Here is a 24,149-nt window from a genome sequence, read left to right as displayed (position 1 = left end):
TGTGTCTTTTGATATCAATCGGGGGAACGGGTAGCCCAGTCATCTAAGGCGCCGTGATTCGCTGTGGAGAGTTGCGACCCTTAGGCACGCCAGAAACATATGATTGTGGGTTCGAATCCCGGTTCGCCCCGATTATGTTTCTAGGTTTGTCAGCACCATACCCGTGCTCGTGGGTTTCAACGAAGTGGTAAACGTCTAAGACCTGCATCACTTCGGGCTTTCCTCCCACATTAAGCTGACACGCCGTGATATGACTGGAATACTGTTAAAAGCGGCGTTAAACCAGACTCACTCACTCACTGATATCAATCACTGGATAAAAGTTAAAAACACTTGGCAAGCCCTAGAGTTTTAGCTGTTATTGATGAGCATTGATGTGACATCAAAGGACATGATGGTGAAATTCTCTGTATGTCATGCACTTTAACATTGCTGATGAATTTGAACCTTGTTCGCCCTGTAATATGTTGATGGTACTGTTGTAGGTGTTGAAGACGCACACATGCAGAGTGTGCCGTGGGAGACGTCCATGGTCAATGAACTGGATCTCACTTCAACGGAGCTTTCAGCAGAGTGCTTGGAGAACGTGCTCACACGGATGCCTGGGTTTACGTACCTTGGTCTCGGGCATTGCGAGTTCTTTTCAGATAAAGTAAGAAAACCTATTACAATATTCGACGTAATAAGCGCCCAGGGCGCTCTCAAAATTAGAAATAGGGGGCTCTTATTAAAATATTATTTTGGTGAAAGATTAATTTCGTGGTTTATGCTGACAACCTGAAATATTTATGTACGGCAGATATATTTTTCCAGAATTTAATTGCCCATAATTAATGGTGCATATAACACGGGAGTGCGTATTATACGCGAATGAATAAGTCTTGTGTACATTGATCAATCGGAAGGGGTGCTAATTTGGATTTTTCACGTGCCAATATATTAGCAAGTACAGGACAGGTATAACTTTCTGTGCATATGTGCAGTTTTTATATTCGTAATACTGACTTTACACTTGAAGCAACAGGATTGACTGAATACCATTTCTGAAGGTGACTGAACTGTACACAATGTGTGTCACAGCGCAAAGATAGTGATAACGTGAGCTTTTAGCGATTTTACGAATGCTTCAATCACATTGGTCAAGGTGAGAGGGGACACGGACATGATAGGATAAGCCAGTGTTAGGCACTTCACTGAGTGGCATGGATGTCACCTGCCATGTCAACCAGACATGCTTGGACCATGACATGCTGCATATGGTCATGGCGGCAATAGGAGTTTGTATGCTTCTTCATGTAGGGAGGCCCTTTCCCAGGTTGATGGTACACAACAGTTTATTTGGTTACATACTAGTTTGAACAAGCAAACAAACAAAAAACACCACCAGCTCGCACTATATTTTCAAAAGTCATTGCCTGTGAACCAATTCTTTTATTTTTTTAAGCCTTACACTTCCCTCTTTCATTTAAGTTTGAGTTCTCATTAATGGGATATTTCAAAAAAAAATTCTTTTATCGATTTTATAAAGAAGTACCTGTTACATAAAATGTGCTTCCGCCACGGGTAGCAGAAAGCCCATGATATATAGCATAACTTATCAGTAGGAGTATTTAATTTTTATAAGGTTTGCATATTTCCATGACTGTTTTGATCACATCTGGTGATTTTGTCCAGGTATTGGAAAAGTTGATGGAGAAAGGCAAGTTCAACCGCCTCCAAGCCCTGGATGTGAGCCACACCCACGCTCTCTCCGAGAACACGCTGTACCAATTCCTGCAGCTCCACGGCCCCAATCTCCGTGGCTTGATGTTGGCAGGGAAGCCCAAGCTTACAGAGAACTTCTGGCTGAATGTCATTCCATTCTTGAAGAAAATGCAGTAAGATTTTCAAGCTATTCCAACCCTGGTCATCTTTATAAAATGTTGATTTGCTGGTACCAAGACAGTCATTTCAAACTACCATATTTGACGTAATAAGCGCCCAGTGCGCTCTCAAAATTAGAAATAGGGGGCTCTTATAAGAATATGAATTTGGTGAGAAAAAAACGGAATTGAAAGATTGTAAATTTCGTGGTTTATGCTGACAGCCTGAAAACTATGTGCGTATTATACACGACACACATATTTTCCAGAATTTAATTGCCCATAATTAAGGGTGCATATAACATACAAGTGTGTATTATACAAGAATAAATAAGTCTTGTGTACATTTATCAATCGGAAGGGGTTCTAATTGGGATCGTTCAACAGTCAATATATTAGCAAATATCGCTGTGACTGCTTATTAGAGCGGGGCGCTTATTACGGCAAATACGGTAATTTGTATTACTGCATGTTGCAGTTGGCCATGATAGTTTGTCCTGAGATAGACATGGCTCCTCATGTCATTTCCACAAGGAACCACATTAAACATGTTACAAAACAATGTCAATCAGACTTCCAAGTTCTTGTTCAGTTTAGAACCTATGAATCATTTCATTCTGTAGGGCACAAAGACAGATTTTGAAGGCAAAAAGTCTGACCCAAATTGGTAGAAACTGGAGTCAGTATTTATGATAATTTAGCCACGAAGAGGTTGCTTGAGTGGACTTTATGACAAATCATGTGCTCCAAATGCAGAAATTAGTCTCCAAATTGATGTTGAGTTGTAAATTTTCTTTTACCTTGAACACAGAATTTGTAAAGTAGAACTTTAGGTTAGATGGAAGAGTTGTGCCAAGAAATGGTGAAAAATTGTTTTGTTAAAAGTAAAAGACAAGAAAAAGTTCACATAGGGCAAACATATCTTACTAAATGCTTTTATAAATACTTTTATTCTGTATCTTTCAATATACTTTTATGAAGTGTTTGGTCTTGGCACTGAAAATGGTTGGTTCCTGAAGATGTCTAGGCGCTTCCATGCATTGTCCATACTTCCAAATCTGTATCTTTCCCTATGTTTCTACAGAGTGTGTGGTCTTGGCACTGTGAATGGCTGGTTCCTGAAGATGTCTAGACGTGTCCATGTGTTGTCCATACTTCCAAATCTGTATCTTTCCTTATGATGTTACAGAGTGTGTGGTCTTGGCACTGCAAATGGCTGGTTCCTGAAGATGTCTAGCCGTGTCCATGTGGACCAGATCGTGGAGGCGTTCGCCCAACACTGCCCCAAGCTGCTGCGTGTGGAGATTCAGTGGGACCCGGACACCATCAGATACAGCGACAAGAGCAACAAGTTCATAGATCATCTCAGGTTCCACTTCAATTTCCTTACTTCAACCATGGTTACAGCCATGGTTACAGACATAGTTACAGCCATGGTTACAGCCATAGTTGCAGCCATGGTTACAGCTATGTTTACAGCCATGGTTACAACCTTGGTTACAGACATAGTTACAGCCATGGTTACAGCAATGTTTACAGCCATAGTTACAGCCATGGTTACAGCCATAATTACAGCTTTTTAGAAAAGATATTTTGTCATCAAGAGTAAACATACAAGTGCAAATGAATGCTCCGTGTGAGGATTCAGGGTTAGAATTGGTCTTCAGCAACCCATGATTGTTGTAAGAGGTGACTAACGGGATCGGGTGGTCAGGTTCGATGACTAGGTTGATGCATATCATTATATCCCAATTGTGTAGATCAATGCTCATGATGTCAATCACTGGATTGTCTTATTCAGACTTGATTATTTACAGACCGCTGTCATTTAGCTGGAATATTGCTGAGTGCGGCGTTAAACAACAAGCAAAGTAGTTGGGATATGTTTGTAGACAATCTGTGACCAAATGAGTTATAGTGTTGTAATATATGTATACTTGGTTTGCCAGCTTCTAAATGTATAAGGGACCATTCATTTATTAGGATGGGATTCAGGGGAGGGTCATAAAGTGCTTTTGCATTTTGGATCACGACGTGAGGAGAGTCATCCAAAAATATCACAAGCATTAGGGGTGGGTCATTATTTACAGTAGATCAAAAACCTCTACCTCCTCCCCCGAAATAAATGCACCCCCGCACACCTCTCTGAACCTGCATATGCAGACGGCATTCATAAAATGTGGGTATATTTAATTTTGGTTTCATTTTCAGGTTGCGCTGCCCCCACTTAAAGTCCTTTACACTGAGTGATGGGGAGTACTACGAAATGGTCAAGTCAAATTTCGAGCGAGCTGACCGCCTGAAAGTTGTTCGGACAACCACCAACTACAGCACAAGTATCGTCTGCTTGCTGGCCAACTACAGCGACTTGTTGTTCAACTGATACAAGTGAACACGTGGCTGAAGGATCTATCTTTCATTAGTGTATGTGGATTCAGTGGTCCTGCTGTTTCTTAAAAAAAAGGAGAAAATATTAAGACCGTTTTTTGGGACTCCTGACTCTCTACCTGAGTCTGGTCCCCTCGAACTGATCTTCTATTGTAGGATGTTGAGTTCAGAGTGGTCGGTCACCTAAACACAGGCAGGTGTTAGGGTCATTACATCAAACCAAATATTTTCTTGGTTTATCTGTGTATCAACATGCTAAGCCATGGTCAATAAAAATAATGGTTTTCAGGGTTAATTTTAGGTTAATTACAAAATAACTTAAAAATGTTTTGCCAAGAAAAGGTAAAATATGTTTTTTGTGGAATTGAGGTAAGGATTTCCCGATAGATAAGAAAAATACATTGGTGTGGCTTCAGAAATAGTACACCCTTTTCATGGTTCTGAAATCAAAGGTCTGTTTAACTATTTAAATCTAACAAGAAAATAAAAAAGTCTGTTTCGTTAGAAAGTGGAAAAGGTCCTAGCTGTCTCCTTACCCTTAAGTCGATTAATCTACATTTGTCATGAATGTTATATTGTAAAGGTGTATTGTGATCATGACACAGAACAGAATTTGATTGTATTGTCAAGGTCAACAATTATTAAATGTTCAGATTCTGAATTAAGACCCAACTTGTACCACCAGTTAGGCCCAGTGGTGCTGCACAAGCTGGCTGGCATTATTGTAATGGATAACAACAGTATGTGTGATATACTCTTCAAAATGTTGCCAAGAATAATAAACTCTAGACAATACCAACCAAAACCTTTGAAAGAAAAAGTAAGTTTGAATCAACAATGTTTTTCTGTAACATATAGGAAACCAGAAATACATATTACTCAAAAGAAGTGTAAAGGACCACTATCGTAATATGTAAGAATCGGTGGTCCTTAACTTCTTTTGAGTAGTATAGGCCAGACATTGATGGTACAGTGTTATGTATGGCTCTTATGATCTCACAATACTCTAATGATTTTAGACTGACTGTCGCCTCTTGATGTAAAATCCAAATGGCTGTAGAAATCGAAATGTTGCCTGTTTCTGTAGTCTGGTGCTGCAGCAGTAATAAGGATGTCATTGACATCAATAGGGTTAACTTGAGCTTCCACTATGATCAAAGCTGACCTGTATCAGCCGGTCGCACAGGAACTCTGAAACGGTATCTCATCATTTTCAATTATTATTCCATAATGGTTAAGATAATAAATATATTGTCTGATCTTGTAATCATTATAGACACCCATCACGGTTTGATTCCCTGCTGGATTCAGTGCAACCATTCATGTGATTCTTTGAGATCATTTTCTTAAAAATCGCTGCAATGAACAAGAAAAGTAAGGGATCATGAATATTTTGGGGGATATTTTTATTTAATTTTTTGTTGTCATAACAGAAATATTTCCCCAAAATATTCATGATCCGTAACCTTTTTTGTTCAGGAAATAATCATGTATTTTGAATCAGGGCTATTAAGACAACTGTTCATCAATATAACATTTCAGAAAGAGATCTGCTGGTGAATAAAAGAAATAGTTTATGGTTTGTTTTTTCTAAATTGTCACTTTTTGTTTTATTAATTAGTTTACAGATTTCCCGACTTTAAAATCAGGAAAGTAAAAAAAATTAATATATTCTCAATATAAAGGATTTCTTTTTACTACTGCGTCTGATAGCTCATTTAGCAAAAAAATATATCTCAAATTATTTTCATACATGTCCAGACACATGCTATTAAACTCGCCATGACAGCATGTTTAAATAATTGTTCACGAACTTGGCTATCATGGCACTGAATTATAATTATTATTATCTTTAAACCTACTGACCATATGTTTACACAAAAGGCAAAAAAGAAATTGAAAGTGTTTTGTTTTTTTTAGCACTGACTTTATGTTTCAAGAGCATAAATCCATAAAAGTAAGGCCTTAGTGATTGTTGCATCTCTCCACAATGCAATCTTAATTACTGCGACCATTATAAATTAATATGTCGTATACACACTTTTGAGGTCTTTCTTATACATAGATAAATGAACACCAACGCACAAACACAACCAACTACACCGGTGTCGAAATGAAAGAGGTGGATGCACAGGTCAAGGTCAAGATGTAGGTACAGAGCTTGATGCATAATGCTGATGCAACGTTAAATTTTAACTCACTCACTTGATGCACGAGGTTAATAAATCACTCGGAGATGCCTGATGACAATCAAATAGTTCATGTTGATAGGGGATTTCAGCTATTTGACAGAAAGTGTTTGTGGGAATAATACATGATTAAGACAAAACAGTGACATCACAAGAATTATGTATTATGGGATAGAACTGTCATAGCTCTACAAGTATTTTGTGGAATATGCCTGTCAAAATAAGAGTGTTAAGAAGTTGAACTTGCATGGAAACTTCTAAATACAATGTTGCCTGTCTTAACAGTTAACCATGCAAGTCAGGACCCACACATTTTTTCACATCATCAGTGTTCACTCCTATATATTTCTACTTCAGTCTCAGTTTAGAGATGTTTTTATGTGTATTTTTCACTGAAGTGTGAATGACTTTATTTGTAAATATACCGTTTATCATGTAATTTATTTTCCACATTGTCTCAAAACTGGACTGAGGTATTTTTTTAGCTAATGTGTTCTTCCATGTGTTATTATGTACTGTATAAAAAAAATCTGCAAAAAAACTCAAATGGGTTCCGAGTAAACAAAAGAAATTAAGTATAATAAAACAATGAAATTTTCGAAAGTATTTTCAAATGTCAGAACATATTATTTCATGTGTAAATATCGTAATTATTTGAAACATCTAGATTATTATTAGTTTTCTAGACTGGATCCAGTCTTTATTTCACATACCTATAACTTTGATTACACCATGTTGTGTTTGTTGTTTTATTGTAAAAACGCCAGGAAACAAGTTATTAAAACTGACATTTCATTAATATGTATCATGAATTTTCAAAAGTATTTAATATATACTAATAAGCTGAGATTAACCAGATAAAACTGAATTTCTATTAAACCCCATACATTGTTCCATCATTTTATGGGCACTTCAGTAAGCCATTTCATGGTGAAAAATTTCATTATTTTGAAAGTCTTTTTCGGTTAGTGTATGTACCATAAATATAATTCTTGCCAGTTTGGCTTGGAGTTGTTGATTTTAGTTAATTATCTGTTTATGAGTTATTTATTTATAGAATCAGGTGATAATTACTTAATATTGCTCACGATGATTGTTAGACCGCTTGTTGAGGTGATATTTCCTACTTCATAAATTGACAGATTGGAGAACATTAGATATGACTATTTTAACATGAATTGGGATATTTTATATTTCAATTTGGGAATTCTTTCTGACATTTGCTGCAGACTTGGGGCAACATATTGGCCTCTGAGCAGGGTTGTATAAATCCCTAGGTGTGTTCGTTCATTGTCTTCTGTTATGGACAGTTACATGACGTTACAAATATAGCATTATCATGTCAACTAGACAAGTCAACACTGTCTGCTTTTGGTTGTTGTTTAACGCAGCAATCAGCAAAATTCCAGCTATATGACGGTGGTCTGTAAGTAATCGGGTCTGGACCAGACAATCCAGTGATTGATAGCATGAGCATCAATCTACGCAATTGGGATATGATGACATGCATCAACCAAGTCAGCGAGCCTGACAACCCGATCCTGTTAGTCATTTCTTACGACAAGCATAGTCGCCTTTTAAGGCAAGCAGGGGTTGCTGAAGACCTATTCTAACCTGGATCTTCACATGTCAGTCAACGCTGAAAAGATGGTCATGAAATTGAAATCCACTCTTTTAGCAAATGCTTGTCAATGCAAGTTACAAGCAAATGTATATATATCATTTGAATGTTTTTTTTAAAAAACAGTATATTTTCAGGAGGAAATGGTAATACTATTCATAATAACTTTTTTTGAAAATATTTAATTGTTATTTATTGGTAAGGGAGCAACCATTTGATTTTCAGTTGGCAGGAGGAGTGCGGGGGTTGATTCTATAAATCATAAAGCCTGTTTTACTGATAAGAGAAATGATAATGTGTCCTTTTCTTGAAGACGAGTGCCCGAAGAATACAGTTTGTTATTTTTCATTTAACTAAAACAGAAATAATGACCTGTTTGAAACATTAAAAAGTAAATAAATCGCAAACCAAACCCACCCACCCCCAAGAAATCAAATGGATGCTCCCTAGCTTGAGTAAAGGTTGCCAGTTAAAATGTGCAATATTTTCACTATTCAGATGTAGCACTGGTCTTTTACTGTGTGATAGTATTTATTATTTATGATTTGTTCTCCAGCATTGTTTGTGATCTATGATGTATCATGATATTAATATATACAAGATTATATTCAAGTGTGAAATGTCAACCAAGTTGACAACAAATGAAACCTTAATCTAATGTCACATATGATGTGCTGATGTTCTTGGCGTTTGGTTGCATGCACGCAACGTGAAGTCAGCACTGGAAGGTCAAGATTTGCTTCTTTGGTTGGTGCGTAACACCGCACTCAGAAATATTCCAGCTATATGGCGGTCTGTAAATAAGTCCAGACCAGACAATCCAGTGATTGATAGTATGAGCATCATTTTACGCAATTGGGATACGATAACTTGCATCAACCAAGTCAGCGAGTCTGACCACCTGATCCCGTTAGTTGCCTCTTACGACAAGCATAATAGGTTGCTGAAGACCAATTCTAACCCGGATCTTTACGGGTCGGAAGGTGAAGAGATCCAGTTGTGTTCAACATGCAGCGTGACCTGTTTATCCATGACACATTTCAGATTGTCACAAAGTTGTTACAAGGCTCAGTTTATTATTAGTATCATTATTTAAAGGCATTAACAATCTGATTAATGATCGCATTTATAGGAAGAGGCCATGCAAGTGTCATGTTTTCCCCTCGTGTGATAGAAAGTATGTTTTCAACTAGCCGATAATGTACTAGAATCTGCCAGGCATACAAGAATGCGAAACTATACCCACGTGGCATTTTTTGTACCGCTGTAAAACAAAAATGTCTCCCAGAAATATGTGGTGCACAGCATGGTTTGTCTTAAACATGCAAATGAAGCTGTTGTAGCAGCAATATTGCCATCTGAGGTGTAAAAACCCACCGAGTGTACTCTTGAACTCCACGGACTAGATTGAAACCTCACTGGTGTAAACCCCACTAGATGTAAAATCTCATTACGGTGCAAAACCCCACCGACTGTGATCTAAACTCCTACCGACTATGGTGTCTGTATAAAACTCACCGACACAAACTGTCCACCACTCGCACAAAGTCACAAATCTGATTATGTAGAGGAGTCCTGTGGACCGCTTGGTTCCCGCAAGCTTTACCAGGGGCTAGGGAGTTATAACATTCACCAGAAACCAGTGCTTGACCAGTGTTGTGAAGCTGTCAATTTGTACATCAGATATTTTCTATTGTTTTGATTGTTCCTAGAAGGCCAGAGAGTTTTAGTAACATGTACCTTTACTTTTACCACACAGTTCTGTCCTTTTGGATATGTGGAATGTTTTATTTGGAAATAAACCCTCAAATGGGAAGCTGAGTCTCTTTTCTTTAGATGATGTCATCCATTGAACCCATTAGGGGCAGACCATTTTATCTTCAGTGACCGTTTGTTTGATGCACTGAGCAATATTCCAGCTATATGAGTGAGTGAGCGTTGGGTTTAACCCCAACGTCACTTTTAACAGTATTCCAGTTACAGTAAACTACGGTTATAACGAACACGCTTATAACGAACTGACCGATAAAACAAACTTATTTTTAAGTCCCGGCCATTTTTTGCATATATGCTGTATATCTGCTTAGTGGTCCCTTTGAGTTCGTTATAACCGTAGTTTACTGTATATCACAGTGTTGGCTTAATGTGGGAGGAAAAGCCGAAGTGATGGAGGTCTCAGACGTTTACCACTTCAGTGAAACCCACAAGCACGGTATGGTGCTGACAAACCTAGAAACATAACCAGAGCGAACCGGGATTCGAACCCACAATCATGTTTCAGGCGTGCCCAAGGGCAACTCTGCATAACGATTTGCGGCACCTTAGATGACTGGGCCACCCGCATCCCCTCCAGCTATATGAAGGCAGCCTGTAAATAAGTCTGTACCAGACAATCCGGTGATTGAGCATTGACCTATGCATTTGGGATATGATGACATGCATCAACCAAGTCAGCGAGCCTGACCACCTGATCCCATCGCCTCATACGACAGCATTGGTTGCTGAAGACTAAAATCTAACTATGATCTCCATAGGGCTTCATACATTGTACCCATCTGGGGAAACTGAACCCATGTCTTCAGTGGAATGAGCGACCGTTTTAACCACTAGGCTACCTAGCCTGCTCGAGAGGGGGAAATCCTATGAAATGCATGTGTACGAGCATGTTTTTAACAGTATTTCAATTATTGATCTATTAATTCTAGTTTGAGAGGAAAACGAAAGGAAAGTTATTCCAGCCATAATTGTGAAAACAAGGAGTATATAGGTATACACTGACTGACCAAGGATAATAATTTCATGATTAATCTTGATTTGCACCAATCTCATTAAAATCAGATCTTAGTTTTCGCTACCGCTAAACAAAGATCTGTGGACATCCAATTACGGGTCACATCATAACGACCTTTTGCAAATTTTGACGAACCAATGTCTGACAAGACATTGACATTAGCCAATCAGAAGGCAGCTTTCTCGAGCTTTATGGAACTAGTTTCAAACTGGCGACTACGCTTCGAAACATATTTTGATGTATTCTCGATTTAAAAAAATTAAAACTGATATCATTCTGGAATGGCTTATAGATGGCCTAGATTGTATGGATATAATCATTAATCCCATAACTGTCATTCGGAATACACCGTGTTAAATACTTCGTGGTTGCATGATTAGAAAACACATACCAACTGTCACGTTCATGATCTGGTAAGCGACGCTCTGATTGGTTAGATGAAAGGTCGTTCTGACGGTACCCTTAATGGGGTGTACTCAGATCTTTGTTTAGTGATAGCGAGAACTAAGATCTGATTTTAATGAGATTGGATTTGAACCCTTTCATTGGATCCAGACCAATTGCAACCAGTTGTGACACTGCAGTGCCTTTGTTTTAGAAGACAGGTTTTACCTTTGCTCTCAGTATATCTCATTATCCATGAAATACATTACAACAGAAAGGGTTGGTTGGTTTGTTGTTTAACGCCGCACTCAGCAATATTCCAGCTATATGACGGCAGTCTGTAAATAATCGAGTCTGAACCAGAAAATCCAGTGATTAATATCATGAGCATCGATCCACACAATTGGGATCGATGACATGCATCAACCAAGTCAGCGAGCCTGACCACCCGATCCCGTTAGTCGTCTTTTACCACAAGCATAGTCGCCTTTTATGGCAAGCATGGGTTGCTGAAGACCTATTCTATCCCGGAATCTTCACAGGTCACAACAGAAAGGGAAACTCATGCATTTGCAGGGGGCGGGTTTTCACCCCACCTTTCAAAATCCTGGATCTCCCTCTGCTACTGCATTTATTTCAATTGACTAGCAAGCTGTTATAGCCCCAAATGACAGGAAGGACTATTAAATTGAAAGAAAAACTTCCCAGCCATCAGATCCCTATCTGAAAATGACAGCAGTGCTCTCCCTTTGAGTATCTTTAGAATCCTCACAAAGGGAGATGAATGATGACAGGGAACTGTGCTTTGGGTGCTTTGAACCTGAATTGAGACATACGCTGATCGACGATCTGGTTATGTTTCCTCAAAGTGACTGCCTTCGTGTTGTTACCCTGCCTGGCCTCCCTCACAAAGGAATGTTATGCTCTGCGTGAGGTGGGTGTTAACTGCAGCATGGTATCTCGGTACGCTACCACTATAAAACCGGCATCTCAACACACACACACACACACACACACACACACACTTGCTATATGCAATATTCTTGAACGTCACGCGAGCACACACACACACACACACACACACACACACACACACACACACGTCCTCACATCAGCGTTCCTAAATAGTGTTGTAAATTTGTAGATGAAACTTGAAGACTCGGTCGAGTTGAGTGATTCTTTGCACTCATAAAGGAATGGCGGCTGGGAATGTTATTGCAAGTAGTGGACATTATATTGCTAACAATACGTTTATGGTGTCCTTAAATTGAGTAGAATGCACTTCGTGTGATAATACAAATATTCATCTCTCACAATTACTGCATGACAAGTAGGTCCTAGTTGTTTATAAAGATGAATCTCATCAATCTAGCAATCGCACAAGACACCACTGCCTATCGCTTGCCCGATACACATGCTCCATTACAGTGCATCGCGGCAGAGAGCTTTACCTCAGCTCCGGTACAAAGCGTGCAACAAACGCTATGTATACACGGACGGTGTTATGATTTAATTCACTGCAAGGAGCTTGCTAAGTTGAAATAAAACCGATCAACTCGACCAGTAATAACAATCCATATTTTGTACAGGCGTGAAACATATACGCAAGTGAGTGAGTTGGGTTTAACGCCGCTTTTAACAGTATTCCAGTTATATCGCGGCGTGTCAGCTTAATGTGGGAGGAAAGCCCAAAATGATGTTTGGCTCAGACGTTTACCACTTCGGTGAAACCCACGAGCCCTGATATGGTGCTTACACACCAAGAAACATAATCGGGGCGACCGGGATTCAAACCCACAATCATAGGTTTCTGGCGTGCCCAAGGGACACAACTCCACACCCCGAATCGCGGCGCCTTAGACGACTGGGCCACCCGTGCCCCCAAAACAGATATGCGTACCTCCATACATTTTATGTTCTATGTTAAGTCATTGCAGGATCTGTGCAGTAGTAACCTTCCATTTAAATCACCGGAAGTATTTAGGATATTCATATATTGCTTTACTTTAATATGTTCTTTTTTTCAGGAATAAAAATGGATGTATTCGCTTGTGGGTTTAATGGATTTCAACAAATATCTCAACTACAGGAACTGGACGTTCAAAAGAAATCTACACAGGTCAATGTGCCACCATATTTTGACAGCCCAGTCAAACTAAATGTGACAACAGACAGTCTGTCCAGTTCACGATGTTTGATCACGTGGTCAAAACTGCGTTTCCTACGCAACAAAGGTACTTTGCAAATCAGTGAGTCGTATTATATCTATAAATGTATAACCGGATCTTTGACTGCTATTACCATATCCCCTCATCAGGGTCCACTTGCACAAAGCGATCTCAGCGCTAAGATGATCGTAACTCCCATACTTTAACATAGGCTTACGATATGAAATTTACTATATTTCTTTTACATATATTTCATATATGTACTATATGGTATTCTTTTTATATCACTTATTTTACGTGCAATAGTTCTGTTGAAAGTCTCTGGGAACATGGTTCGGTTGGTTGGGTTGTTGTTTAACGCCGCACTCAGCAATATTCCAACTATCTGACGGCGGTCTGTAAATAATCGAGTCTGAACCAGACAATCCTGTGATTAATATCATGAGCATTGATCCACGCAATTGGGATCGATGACATGCATCAACCAAGTCAGCAAACCTGACCACCCGATCCCGTTATAGTCGCCTTTTACGACAAGCATAGTCGCCTTTTACGGCTTTCTGAAGACCTATTCTACCACGGATCTTCACGTGTTTCCGGGAACATGGGGTTTATGGGTAGTTGTATAGGAAATTCATGCATTTCCAATTTTCTGTGACAATACATTTTAGAACATGTGTTTTAAACATTCCCGTTATGTTGATAGTTGTTCAGCTTTATGTTTTCAACGAAAACCTTAAATTCATAAAATGTCACATTAATGATAGGGAGACCTGTGACTCGAATAGTCTACATCGCTTTTTCCACGGTGTTTATGAATTCAGTAAGTACGGGAGGTAACCGCATATGAGTGATAAAACATAAAACCGCATAAAACAATAGTGAAACATATAATAGTAGAACTTGTGAATGAATAATTCATTCGAACCAGTATTGTTTTTTTTCAAAATGTGTCTGTGTTTATATATCATTCTGAATATTTTATTTCTATTTGTTATAGTTTTCTAAAAAGTATGTGGGACTCGTGGGTAGTTGAAAAATGGCCTGGTGGATAATTGAATAGAAAGTACATGTATTTCAATTTTAAACAATTGTGTATAACAAGCCACATTTGGTCTAGTAGTTCTTAAAATTCTCGATATTTTGTTAGATGTTCAGTTTAGTTAAGACGTGAAAGACGTGGCATTTGTGTGACAGTTTAGCGCAAAAATGAGAGGGAACCAGTTTTCCGAGAAGGCTATGGGTGCATCTATCTTTTTAAACAATTGTTTATAACATGTCATATTTGGTCTACGCGTTCTTAAAAGTATCATTATGTTGCTAGTTGTTCAGTTATATATATATATTTTTAAACCCTGAAATGAAGGACATTTGTAAGAAAGTTTACCGGAATAATTACAAGCGGAATGCTGTTTGATCTATTTTCAGCCTGAAAAGGCTACTGTGGAAGACAGTGTTTATCTAATTCAGTATATATGGGAGGTAATCGCATAGACATCAAAAACATGTTTTAAGATGTAAAACAGGAAATGTGAGTGAGTGAGTATGTTATTACGCCGCTTTTAGCAATATTCCAGCAATATCACGACGGGGGACACCAGAAATGGGCTTCACATAGTGTACCCATGTCGGGAATCGAACCCGGGTCTTCGGCGTGACGAGCGAACGCTTTAACCACTTGGCTACCCGACCGCCCTAAAACAGAAAATTAATAGAAACTGATATTGTTCATATTGTTTGGAACATGCCTGTGTTGATTAAATATTTTGAGGAAATTATTTTAATGTAAATATTATTTGCGGTACAAAGAATTTGCCGCCGTGGTGAAGTATCGCATCAAAAGTTTTCTTGTTATGACTGTCACTAGTGTGGTACGAAGAGCTTGGAATGGATGCACGGTAACCATTGGACCAAGTAACTGTAGTAATATCCTTTGTGAACAAACTCGCAGACGAGGCCGAATCATATAAGTAATCTAGTATATCTATGTACAACATGAGTCATCGTTAGTGTATCTACGGAGTAGTCTAGTGGAGGAAGCGTTCGTTCGTCACACTGGATACCTGGGTTTGATTCCAAAATGCATGGGTTCAATATGTGAAAGGCCACTATGCTTGTCGTCGTGAGAGGCGACTAACGGGATCGGGTGGTCAGGCTCGCTGACTTGGTTGATGCATGTTATCGCGTCATGACGCCAATCACTGGATTGTCTGGACAAGATTCGATTATTTACAGACCGCCGTCATATAGCTGGAATATTGTTGAGTGCGGAGTTAAATAACAAACAAACAATATGTGAAAGTTATAAATGGTGTCCATCCTTGCTGTTGATGAAATATTGTTAGAAGCCTTTTAAATCATGAACACGTACGCACGCACGCACGCACGCACGCACGCACGCACGCACGCACACCACTCATGAACGTCGTGATTAAATTCCCATTTCACAATCTCATCACCTCTTCTCTCAAAAGTCTGACACACCGTATTCTGGCTGTTTTGAAGCATAAATCCCCGGATAATCATTCACAAAGAAATGATAGATACTTTCAGATGCAGAAAATATATGTGCATATAAGTTAATTTTCGAAACATTCACGTTCACCCTTCCTCCTCAGAGCATATTTTGTGCTTAGAAAGGGCAACGTAAATACGGGGTTTTCTGAACAAATGGAACTATTAAGTTAAAGTTAAACCAATCTTTGAAAACTTTTATGTCACATCGAGCCTTTTATTTGTAATATTTGTAAAGTCATGACATGATCCAACGTACAAACCTCGAAGATCAGCAGTTTTTGACTCATTATATTTTTATTTGTTCAATTTGGTAGTCTTACAATAAACACGAAATTTAGAAAAATTAAAAATAAACTTTTTTGTATTGGGACCTTAAATGATTTGCAATTTGGTGGTGTTACAATAAATCCCAAAACACGAAAATAAAAAAAAATAAAAATAGCTTTTTTTGTATTGGGACTTCGAAATGATTTCATAAGAAATTTAAAAACTTTTGTACCGATTTATTTAAATCTCGTGGGTCAAAAAAGGGGCCATGAGACTCGTTATGTGTTCTTGGTCTGACGTTGGGCCGTGTATTGAGGGTGTGTTGTTTCAGAGTCTGGTGACACGGAAGAGTCATGTGGTCCCGTGGCGGGCTTCTGGAGCAGGACGGTGTACAGAACAGCAACAGGTCAATACCACATCGGGGACGGGGACGGGGATGCCGTGCCCCACCCCACAGTATGTGTAGACGTGGGCCCTCGGGTAGACCACGTTGTTGGCGGAGAGGACAGGCTGTATTGTATACATGGTACGTGTGTAACACTCCTACAGTATATTTCGGGGCGATGGGGTAACTAGTGGTTAAAGCGTTCGCTCGTCACTCCAAAGACCCGAGTTCGATTCCCCACTTGGGTACAATGAGTGGAGCCCGTTTCTGGTGTCCTGATATTGCTGGAATATTGTTAAAAGCGGCGTAAAACGATACACATTCACCCAACAGTATAGTTCAGTGTCATGGCTATTTAAAATAATGAGTAGACTTATATAACAACTTAATAATATTTTATAATTTATAATGGTGTACGTAAAAGTTTCCTTCATATTTTTTTATTTTTTAAACATATGTTCTGTAATTAAACTTCAAATCACAGCCTTTTCTCAATGCTTTTGTGATTTGTTTTAAGTAGTATTCGGGATTCAAGGGTGAGCAATGAGACTCCGAGTGAAATTATGTTATGGTATTCGGTGTTCAGGAAAGGAGGGATTTGCCCCCTCATTGATGCAAGTTGTGACGAATAGGGGACGCCTCACAAGTTGCATAGACCGCCTCCGTGGTCCAGTGGTAGAGCGTCCACCCGGAAAGCGGAAGGTCCGGTGTTCGATCCCCGGCCGCGTCATACCAAAAGACGTTCAAAGATGGTACTTGTTGTTACCCTGTCTGGCGCTCGGCATTAAGGGGTTAAAACATGGACTGGTCGGCTCGGAGTCAGTATACTTTGTCTGAGTGGGGTATTCATGTTAAACTGCAGCATGGTATCTCAGTGGGCTAGCACTATAAATCGGCAGGAGTCCGGACTAGTACAAGCAGCCACACAAACACACACACACACTCGTGCATGCACGTCGCTATATATAAGTGCAATAATCTTGGACGCGACGTTAAACCCCATTTCACCTCACCTCACCATCTTACAAGTTGTATGTAAGTGACAGGTGCAGTCACGGTGACAAATGGAAGATAGAAGTTCAATTTAATATTTGAAGTACTTGTACTGATTTCTAAACGAACTGTCTGACCTTCCCCTTGACGTATGTAATTGTAATGTGACTGGTCATTGCAGATGGCGGACGATTATCAGAGATCGTGGATGGTGGCGCTATCAGTAGAGGGACAACAGAGGACGATAACCTTCGTAAATGTAGTGATGGAAAGGTCGCGTTTTTGAGACAGGTTTTTGAAGCTTGTCCAGTCACAAGCCTGTCTTGCGGCAAAGAACACGTTCTCTTCCTCACAGAAAACGGCCATGTTTTCAGTTTTGGACTTGGTAGGTAAGTGGTTCAATTATGTGGTGGCCATGTGTACCGTTAGATTCAACTCGATTAATAATATTGAATACTAGACTTATCTTTTTACTTATACTGAAGCGGGCGAATACAGAGGAAGGTCCTCACGTGTCGTGTTCGAAAGGAGACGGGTGGTCGGGTAGCCTATTGGTAAAAGCGTTCGCTCGTCACGCCGAAGACCCGGGTTCGATTCCCGACATGGGTACAATGTGTGAAGCCCATTTCTGGTGTCCCCCGCCGTGATATTGGAATATTGCTTAAAGCGGCGTAAAACCATATTCACTCCCTCACTCACTCGAAAGGAGACGATGGGGAATATACTGTAAATCGTGAAATTAATGCGTCTCCAAAAGAATGCGACCGCTGGCCCCTAGCCAAAATGCGACTCAATATGAATGCGACATTTACTGTCGTCCTTTAACTGAAATATTGAGCACGGCGTTAAACAACAAAACAAATAAAAATTCGGTTATTTGCTAAAACTATATTTCGCTTAGCACAATTTCACCATGTAATCGAATGATTTACAGAGACACCGCGATATTCCGTGGTGGCCGTTCCTAGCCTCCTCAATAACAGCATTTTGTATCTCCGTTATACCCTGAGAAAATATCCATTACTGACCCGCTACTATATCTTCGTTTTGAGTCCGAGTTTAATGTCACGTGACTACAAATAGCTGCCACATCGCACTGAACTCGTGCACGGACGAAAGCAATTCTGTGCGAAGTTACTGATAAGAAAAACAATGTCACTGATTTCGTATTGCCTAGTTGTTTGTGTATTGTTCGTTAAATAAGCAGGCTATGAAATTATTATTGCTCTCGTATTTATTCATACGTTTTTTCTTTTGAGTTTATGGAGTTATAAACGTACAAGTGATCTGCATCAATAAACGCAACAATATATATGATGCTATATGTATTGAAGTCAATTATTACATATTCCTTTAATTATGACTGGGTCCTTTGTGTGTGACAAGTTTTTATATGAGTCTTCTTTTTAATGACATTGTATAGTTTCTCGTCATGATATGGCAGTAATATTGCCGATGTGACGTAAAATATTAACTGGACTTCCCCAACAGTACTGGTATGGAATCGGGTTACCAGACTAACGGTGACCAGACTTATGTTGACCAGACAAATGGTGCCCAGACTAGCGGTGACAAGACTAACGAGGACCAAAATGACGGTGAACAGACTAATGTGGACCAGACTAACGGGGCCAAGACTAACGGTGACCTGACTAACGGGGACCAGACTAACGGTGACAAGACTAACGGGGCCAAGACTAACGAGGACCAGATTAACGGGGGCCAGAATAACGAGGACAAGACTAAAGGGGACCAGACTAACGATGACAAGACTAACGAGGACCAGACTAACTGTGACAAGACTAACTAGGACCAGACTAATGGTAACAAGACTAAAGGGGTTCAGACTAACATGGCCCAGACTAACGGTGACAAGACAAAGGAGGACCAGACTAATGGTGATAAGACTAATGGGGTTCAGACTAACATGGCCCAGACTAACTGGACCCAGACTAACGGGGCCCAGAGTTACGAGAACCAGACTTACGGGGTTTCACTGTGTGTTGTCAGCCGTGGTCAGCTGGGTCACGACACCGTGGAGGAGGAGAAGGAGCCGAGGATGGTGGACTGTCTGGACGGCCTCTGTGTTGTGGGCGTGGCAGCCGGAGGGTGGCATTCAGCTGCTGTCACAGGTACTATATATACCGACTGTGTGGAGCAATACAGTGCACTGTCTACATTGAGGCAAGCGGCGGTGGAGCCAGGTGGTTAAAGTGTTCGCTTGCCACGCCCTCAATGTCTCAAAGAAGACTCTTTCTAATATAACAGCAAGACTAATGGGAAAGAGATAGGCTGACAAGTATAACACGCATTAACAAGAGATACTCTGTATATATCTATGCTAACAAGCGTTGTATAAAATATTGGCATAAATTATTATCCATGCCAGACTCACGACTCATTCGTGACCAAATCGTGTTATTCCGGGACAAGCCCGATAGTGACTCGTGTCACTCTCGTGTCACTCTCGTGGCCATTTTTGCGACCAGGTTCCGTCTCAGCGCATATGGAAATAGCTGAAAGAATTGTCTACTCGTTGCGTAATGATTCACATATATTTCCCCATATATTATATAATTTCGGATGCCATTTAAAAGAGATCGGTACATGCGGAATTATACAGTATGATTGAACACATTTAACTGTATCTTTGGTATATTTTTAGATGCAAGACATACGTAAAATCAAAAATTATTCCTGAGGGGTTCTTTGACCGAAGAACTTGAAGTCATATGCGCATTCTGATTGGTTTACCGTACTTTCGCACATAACATTCATCGAGAGGGGGACGAGTCTTCTTGCAGGTTACGGAAAGGGGCATGCGATGACGAATGTCTCACGACTACCAAAGACATGCTATGATATGATATTGTTAGATATGAGTCATGGTAACAGGAATTTGACGTCAAAGCTAAGAAATGTATGATTTAAAATGGGATTTGGCTAGGTTTAAGGTAATCAGCGTATTGGTAGTATTCAATCATTTTTATCAGAATTTAACATTTATTTATCAGCAAGACTGGCATGCATCCTCGTCACATGGTGCAAAAACATTCAATTACAGTAAACTACGGTTATAACGAACTCAAAGGGACTACTAATTTTAGTTCGTTATAACCATAATTCGTTATAACTATAATTCGTTATAAGCATATATACAGCATAACTACAGCATATAGTCGGGACTAAAAAGTTAGTTCGTTATATCCGTTAGTTCGTTACAAGCGTGTTCGTTATAACCGTAGTTTTCTGTACTGAATGTATCTTTTGTGTGTCAAGAGTATTACATTAAGTATATTTCTATAACTAAGTTTAGATGTAGTTCTCACCAAGTAAAATGGAGCCTGGCAGATATGCAATGTTCCAAGAAACGAAAGGTTTTGCAATGTTTGTAAAAAAGGTTTTGTTGAGGATGAGTATAATTTCTTGTTTGTATGCACGGTGTATGCCGAACTGCGTGAACAGTATATTCCAAGAAACTACTACGTATTACCTACATTACATAAATTCAATGTCTTGATGTCGAGTAATAAATTTAATATTATAAGAAATTAGTCTCATATATGTATATTTATAAGTCTCTGCAATTAAGGATAAAACTGCTGATGTAAATTTCAATAACAATAATGGCTGCTGTACAACTGCTGTGACATGGGTCGATGGCCTACGTAACCTTGCTGAATAAACAACAATAAAAACAACAACAAGTACAAAATACAAACATGATTACTTGAGTTTGTAAGACGAGTCATTAATATAATTCGGAGGACTCACAATTAACTAATGTAACCTGGCACGTTAGGACATTCTTGGTGCCAAAACCTAAGCTTCAAAGTTAAGTGGCATCATTATTCCACATCAATCTATTCTTTTATTATTCAGTTTGTAAAAGCTATGTTAAAAGTATGTGGGGACATTGGGGTTAAAGGATAGTTGTATCGAAAATCCAAGCATTTGTAATTTTGTCTTCAATTGTCTGTGACAATTCATTTTTGATATGTGTGTTTTTTAACAAATGTACTGTGTTAAGCTTTTCAGACCTTATGATAGGACCTGTTCAGATAATGGTTACGATGCATGTATTATAGTGCTATTATTTTGTCTTTTGTATTCTAACGGACACAATTACGGTTTGCTGTTATATTAGGTGGTTGATATAATCTTTGTTTGTAGCTAGTGGTGATCTGTTTACATGGGGGTGGAATGAGAGCGGCCAACTTGGACACTCGACTGGGCATCTGTGTGGAACAGATGTCACTGCAATACACGATGAAGGCATGGAAGGGACAGCTAGAGACTCGCCAAATCTTGCTGAAATCAGCCCCATCAAAGCTACTGATTCTGATTCGATTCAAGTCAAAGGTGCAGATCAAGAAGGTAGTCAGACACCAGGGACTGTTAGAGTCACGCAGATTCAAGGAGTCCTTCCCGTTAATGCTGACGAGCAATGTTTCAATCCAACACAGAATCCTTCAGTCTGTTCGGATCCCCTCAATACAGAAACAGCGGGCTCTGATGCCAGTAGGCAACCTGCAGAACCTCTGAACACCATCATTACCAGTGTCGTGGGACAGGGGTCTGGACGTGGAGATGTTGCAGGACATGACAACGTCATAGATGAGGAATATCCGAAGGTCATAGATGAGGAATGTGGGAAGGTTAGGGGTGAGGAACATGGGAAGTTTGTAGATGAGGAACATGGGAAGTTTGTAGATGAGGAACATGGGAAGTTTGTAGATGAGGAACATGGGAAGTTTGTAGATGAGGAACATGGGAAGTTTGTAGATGAGGCCAGAGTGTTGCTGATAAGCTCCCCGTTGTTGGTGACGTCACTGCCAGACGACTACACTGCTGTCAAGGTGTCGTGTGGATCTCGCCACACTGCCGTTGTTACAGGTATGTTTGCCATGTGTTTTGATTTTTGTTTGTTTGTTTGCTTGTTGTTTAACGCCGCACTCAGCAATATTCCAGCTATATGACGGCGGTCTGTAAATAATCGAGTCTGGACGAGACAATCCAGTGATTGATAACATAAGCATCGATCCCTGCAATTGGGATCGATGACATGCATCAACCAAGTCAGCGAACCTGTACCACCCGATCCCGTAAGTCGCCTTTTACGGCAAGCATGGGTTGCTGAAGACCTATTCTACCCCGGATCCTCACGGGCCCTATGTGTTTTGAAGCCTAATAAGGGACATTAGATGGTCTTGACACTACTAAAGCAGGGATGAGCAGCTGTCGAAGATACCGCATTTCGCTGTGCAGAGTTGCGTCCCTTCGGTACGTCAGAATCCTATGATCGTAGATTCGAATCCTTGTTCGCCACGTTTATATTTCAAGTATTGTAGGCACCATTCCCGTGAGTTTCACCAAAGTGGTACACGTCTGAGACCTGCATCCCCCCCCCCCCCCCCCACACACACACACACACACGGACAGACACTCCGTGATAGAACTTAAATATCAATATTGTGGCATGAAACCCAAACTCGAACATCCCTTTGTTTCTCTTGTTAGGACTGTTGTGAGAGAGCAGAGCCAGTGACTTTACTACTGCCCATCTGCATACCTGTTAACATAAATAATCTGGCCAATGAAGTAAGCTCAAGGCCGTTTCACCCTTCACCTCTGAAAATTAATTACATCCAACTTGAAGCAATTATTTAATGAGTCAATGACTTTGTCATATAGTTCTTGATACTTTTAGTGTACTTTTTTTCAGATGACGGGGTTTTATATACATCAGGTTGGAACAAGTACGGTCAGTTAGGTCAAGGTCACACAAGGTCATCTGATGTCTTCAAAGCAGTGTCCTTGACCCCTGTCAACGTTATTGACGTGAAATGTGGATGTTGGAACACTGTGTTTTTTTCAGAAAATGTCACACTCTCCAGTACATGAACACAGCACACTCCAATTTGGTGCAATCTCATTCAAATCAGATCTTAGTGCTCGCGAGCGAAAAAAGGTCAAAGGACATCTCATTTCAGGTTACGTCCTTTGGCGAACTGTGACCGACCAATGAATAGACTAACAAGAAATCGACATTAGCCAATTACAAAGCAGCCTTCTCGAGCTTTAAGGTCCTAGTTTCAAACTGGCGACTTCCATTCCCGACTTCGCTTTGAAAACTATTTTGACAATGTTCTCGATTCACAATTTGAAAACTGAACGAACGAAAATTATGGAATGTCTAATATATGTGTGATATTGTATGGCGATACTACCCACGGGATGTGGAAAGCCTCTTCCGTTTCAAATACCGACATTCCGACTGTCACTTTCCCGATCTGGTAAGCGACGCTCGGTTCGATTGGTCAAATGAAAGGTCATTCTGACATGACCCGTTTTGGGATGTACTCAGATCTTTGTTTAGAGGTAGCGAGAACTGAGATCTGAGTTTCATGTATTGATGTTGATGACACGCGGGTATAGTTATTGATAGAAGGGAATCAAGACAATGGACTGTGGTGTATGGAGTTCTTTGATATCCACCATGTTTTTATGTTTCACCACAAACTTACAAACGTTGTCAAAACGTTACAAGGTTGAATACTGTAAACGTAAGGTTCAAAACACAA

At 39.8% G+C, this 24,149-nt stretch overlaps 2 protein-coding genes across 4 annotated transcripts in view; both read left to right on the top strand.

Moving 5' to 3' along the window:
- LOC139453348 (F-box/LRR-repeat protein fbxl-1-like) overlaps window positions 1–9,869 on the top strand; it is a 64,498-nt gene extending 54,629 nt beyond the window's left edge. For all 3 annotated transcript variants that reach the window (XM_071235019.1, XM_071235020.1, XM_071235018.1), the window contains exons 4-7: window positions 486–652; window positions 1,675–1,877; window positions 3,052–3,231; window positions 4,074–9,869. In XM_071235019.1, the coding sequence (XP_071091120.1) occupies window positions 486–652; window positions 1,675–1,877; window positions 3,052–3,231; window positions 4,074–4,245 (722 nt within the window). In that variant the 3' untranslated portion in view covers window positions 4,246–9,869. The remainder of the gene's footprint in view (window positions 1–485; window positions 653–1,674; window positions 1,878–3,051; window positions 3,232–4,073) is intronic.
- A 3,390-nt stretch (window positions 9,870–13,259) lies between these two features.
- LOC139452753 (uncharacterized) lies at window positions 13,260–24,149 on the top strand. The gene is made up of 6 exons (XM_071234347.1): window positions 13,260–13,469; window positions 16,519–16,713; window positions 17,747–17,954; window positions 19,576–19,697; window positions 21,739–22,461; window positions 23,291–24,149. The coding sequence occupies exons 1-6, from the start codon at window positions 13,271–13,273 to the stop codon at window positions 23,467–23,469; spliced, it is 1,626 nt and encodes a 541-aa protein (XP_071090448.1). The 5' UTR covers window positions 13,260–13,270; the 3' UTR covers window positions 23,470–24,149.

This window comes from Haliotis cracherodii, unplaced genomic scaffold (assembly GCF_022045235.1).
Source record: "Haliotis cracherodii isolate W230 unplaced genomic scaffold, xgHalCrac1.p SCAF_9, whole genome shotgun sequence".
Taxonomy (NCBI): Eukaryota; Metazoa; Mollusca; class Gastropoda; order Lepetellida; family Haliotidae; genus Haliotis; species Haliotis cracherodii.
Note: the sequence above shows the minus strand (reverse complement) of the source record. Positions and strands in the feature narration are given on the sequence as shown.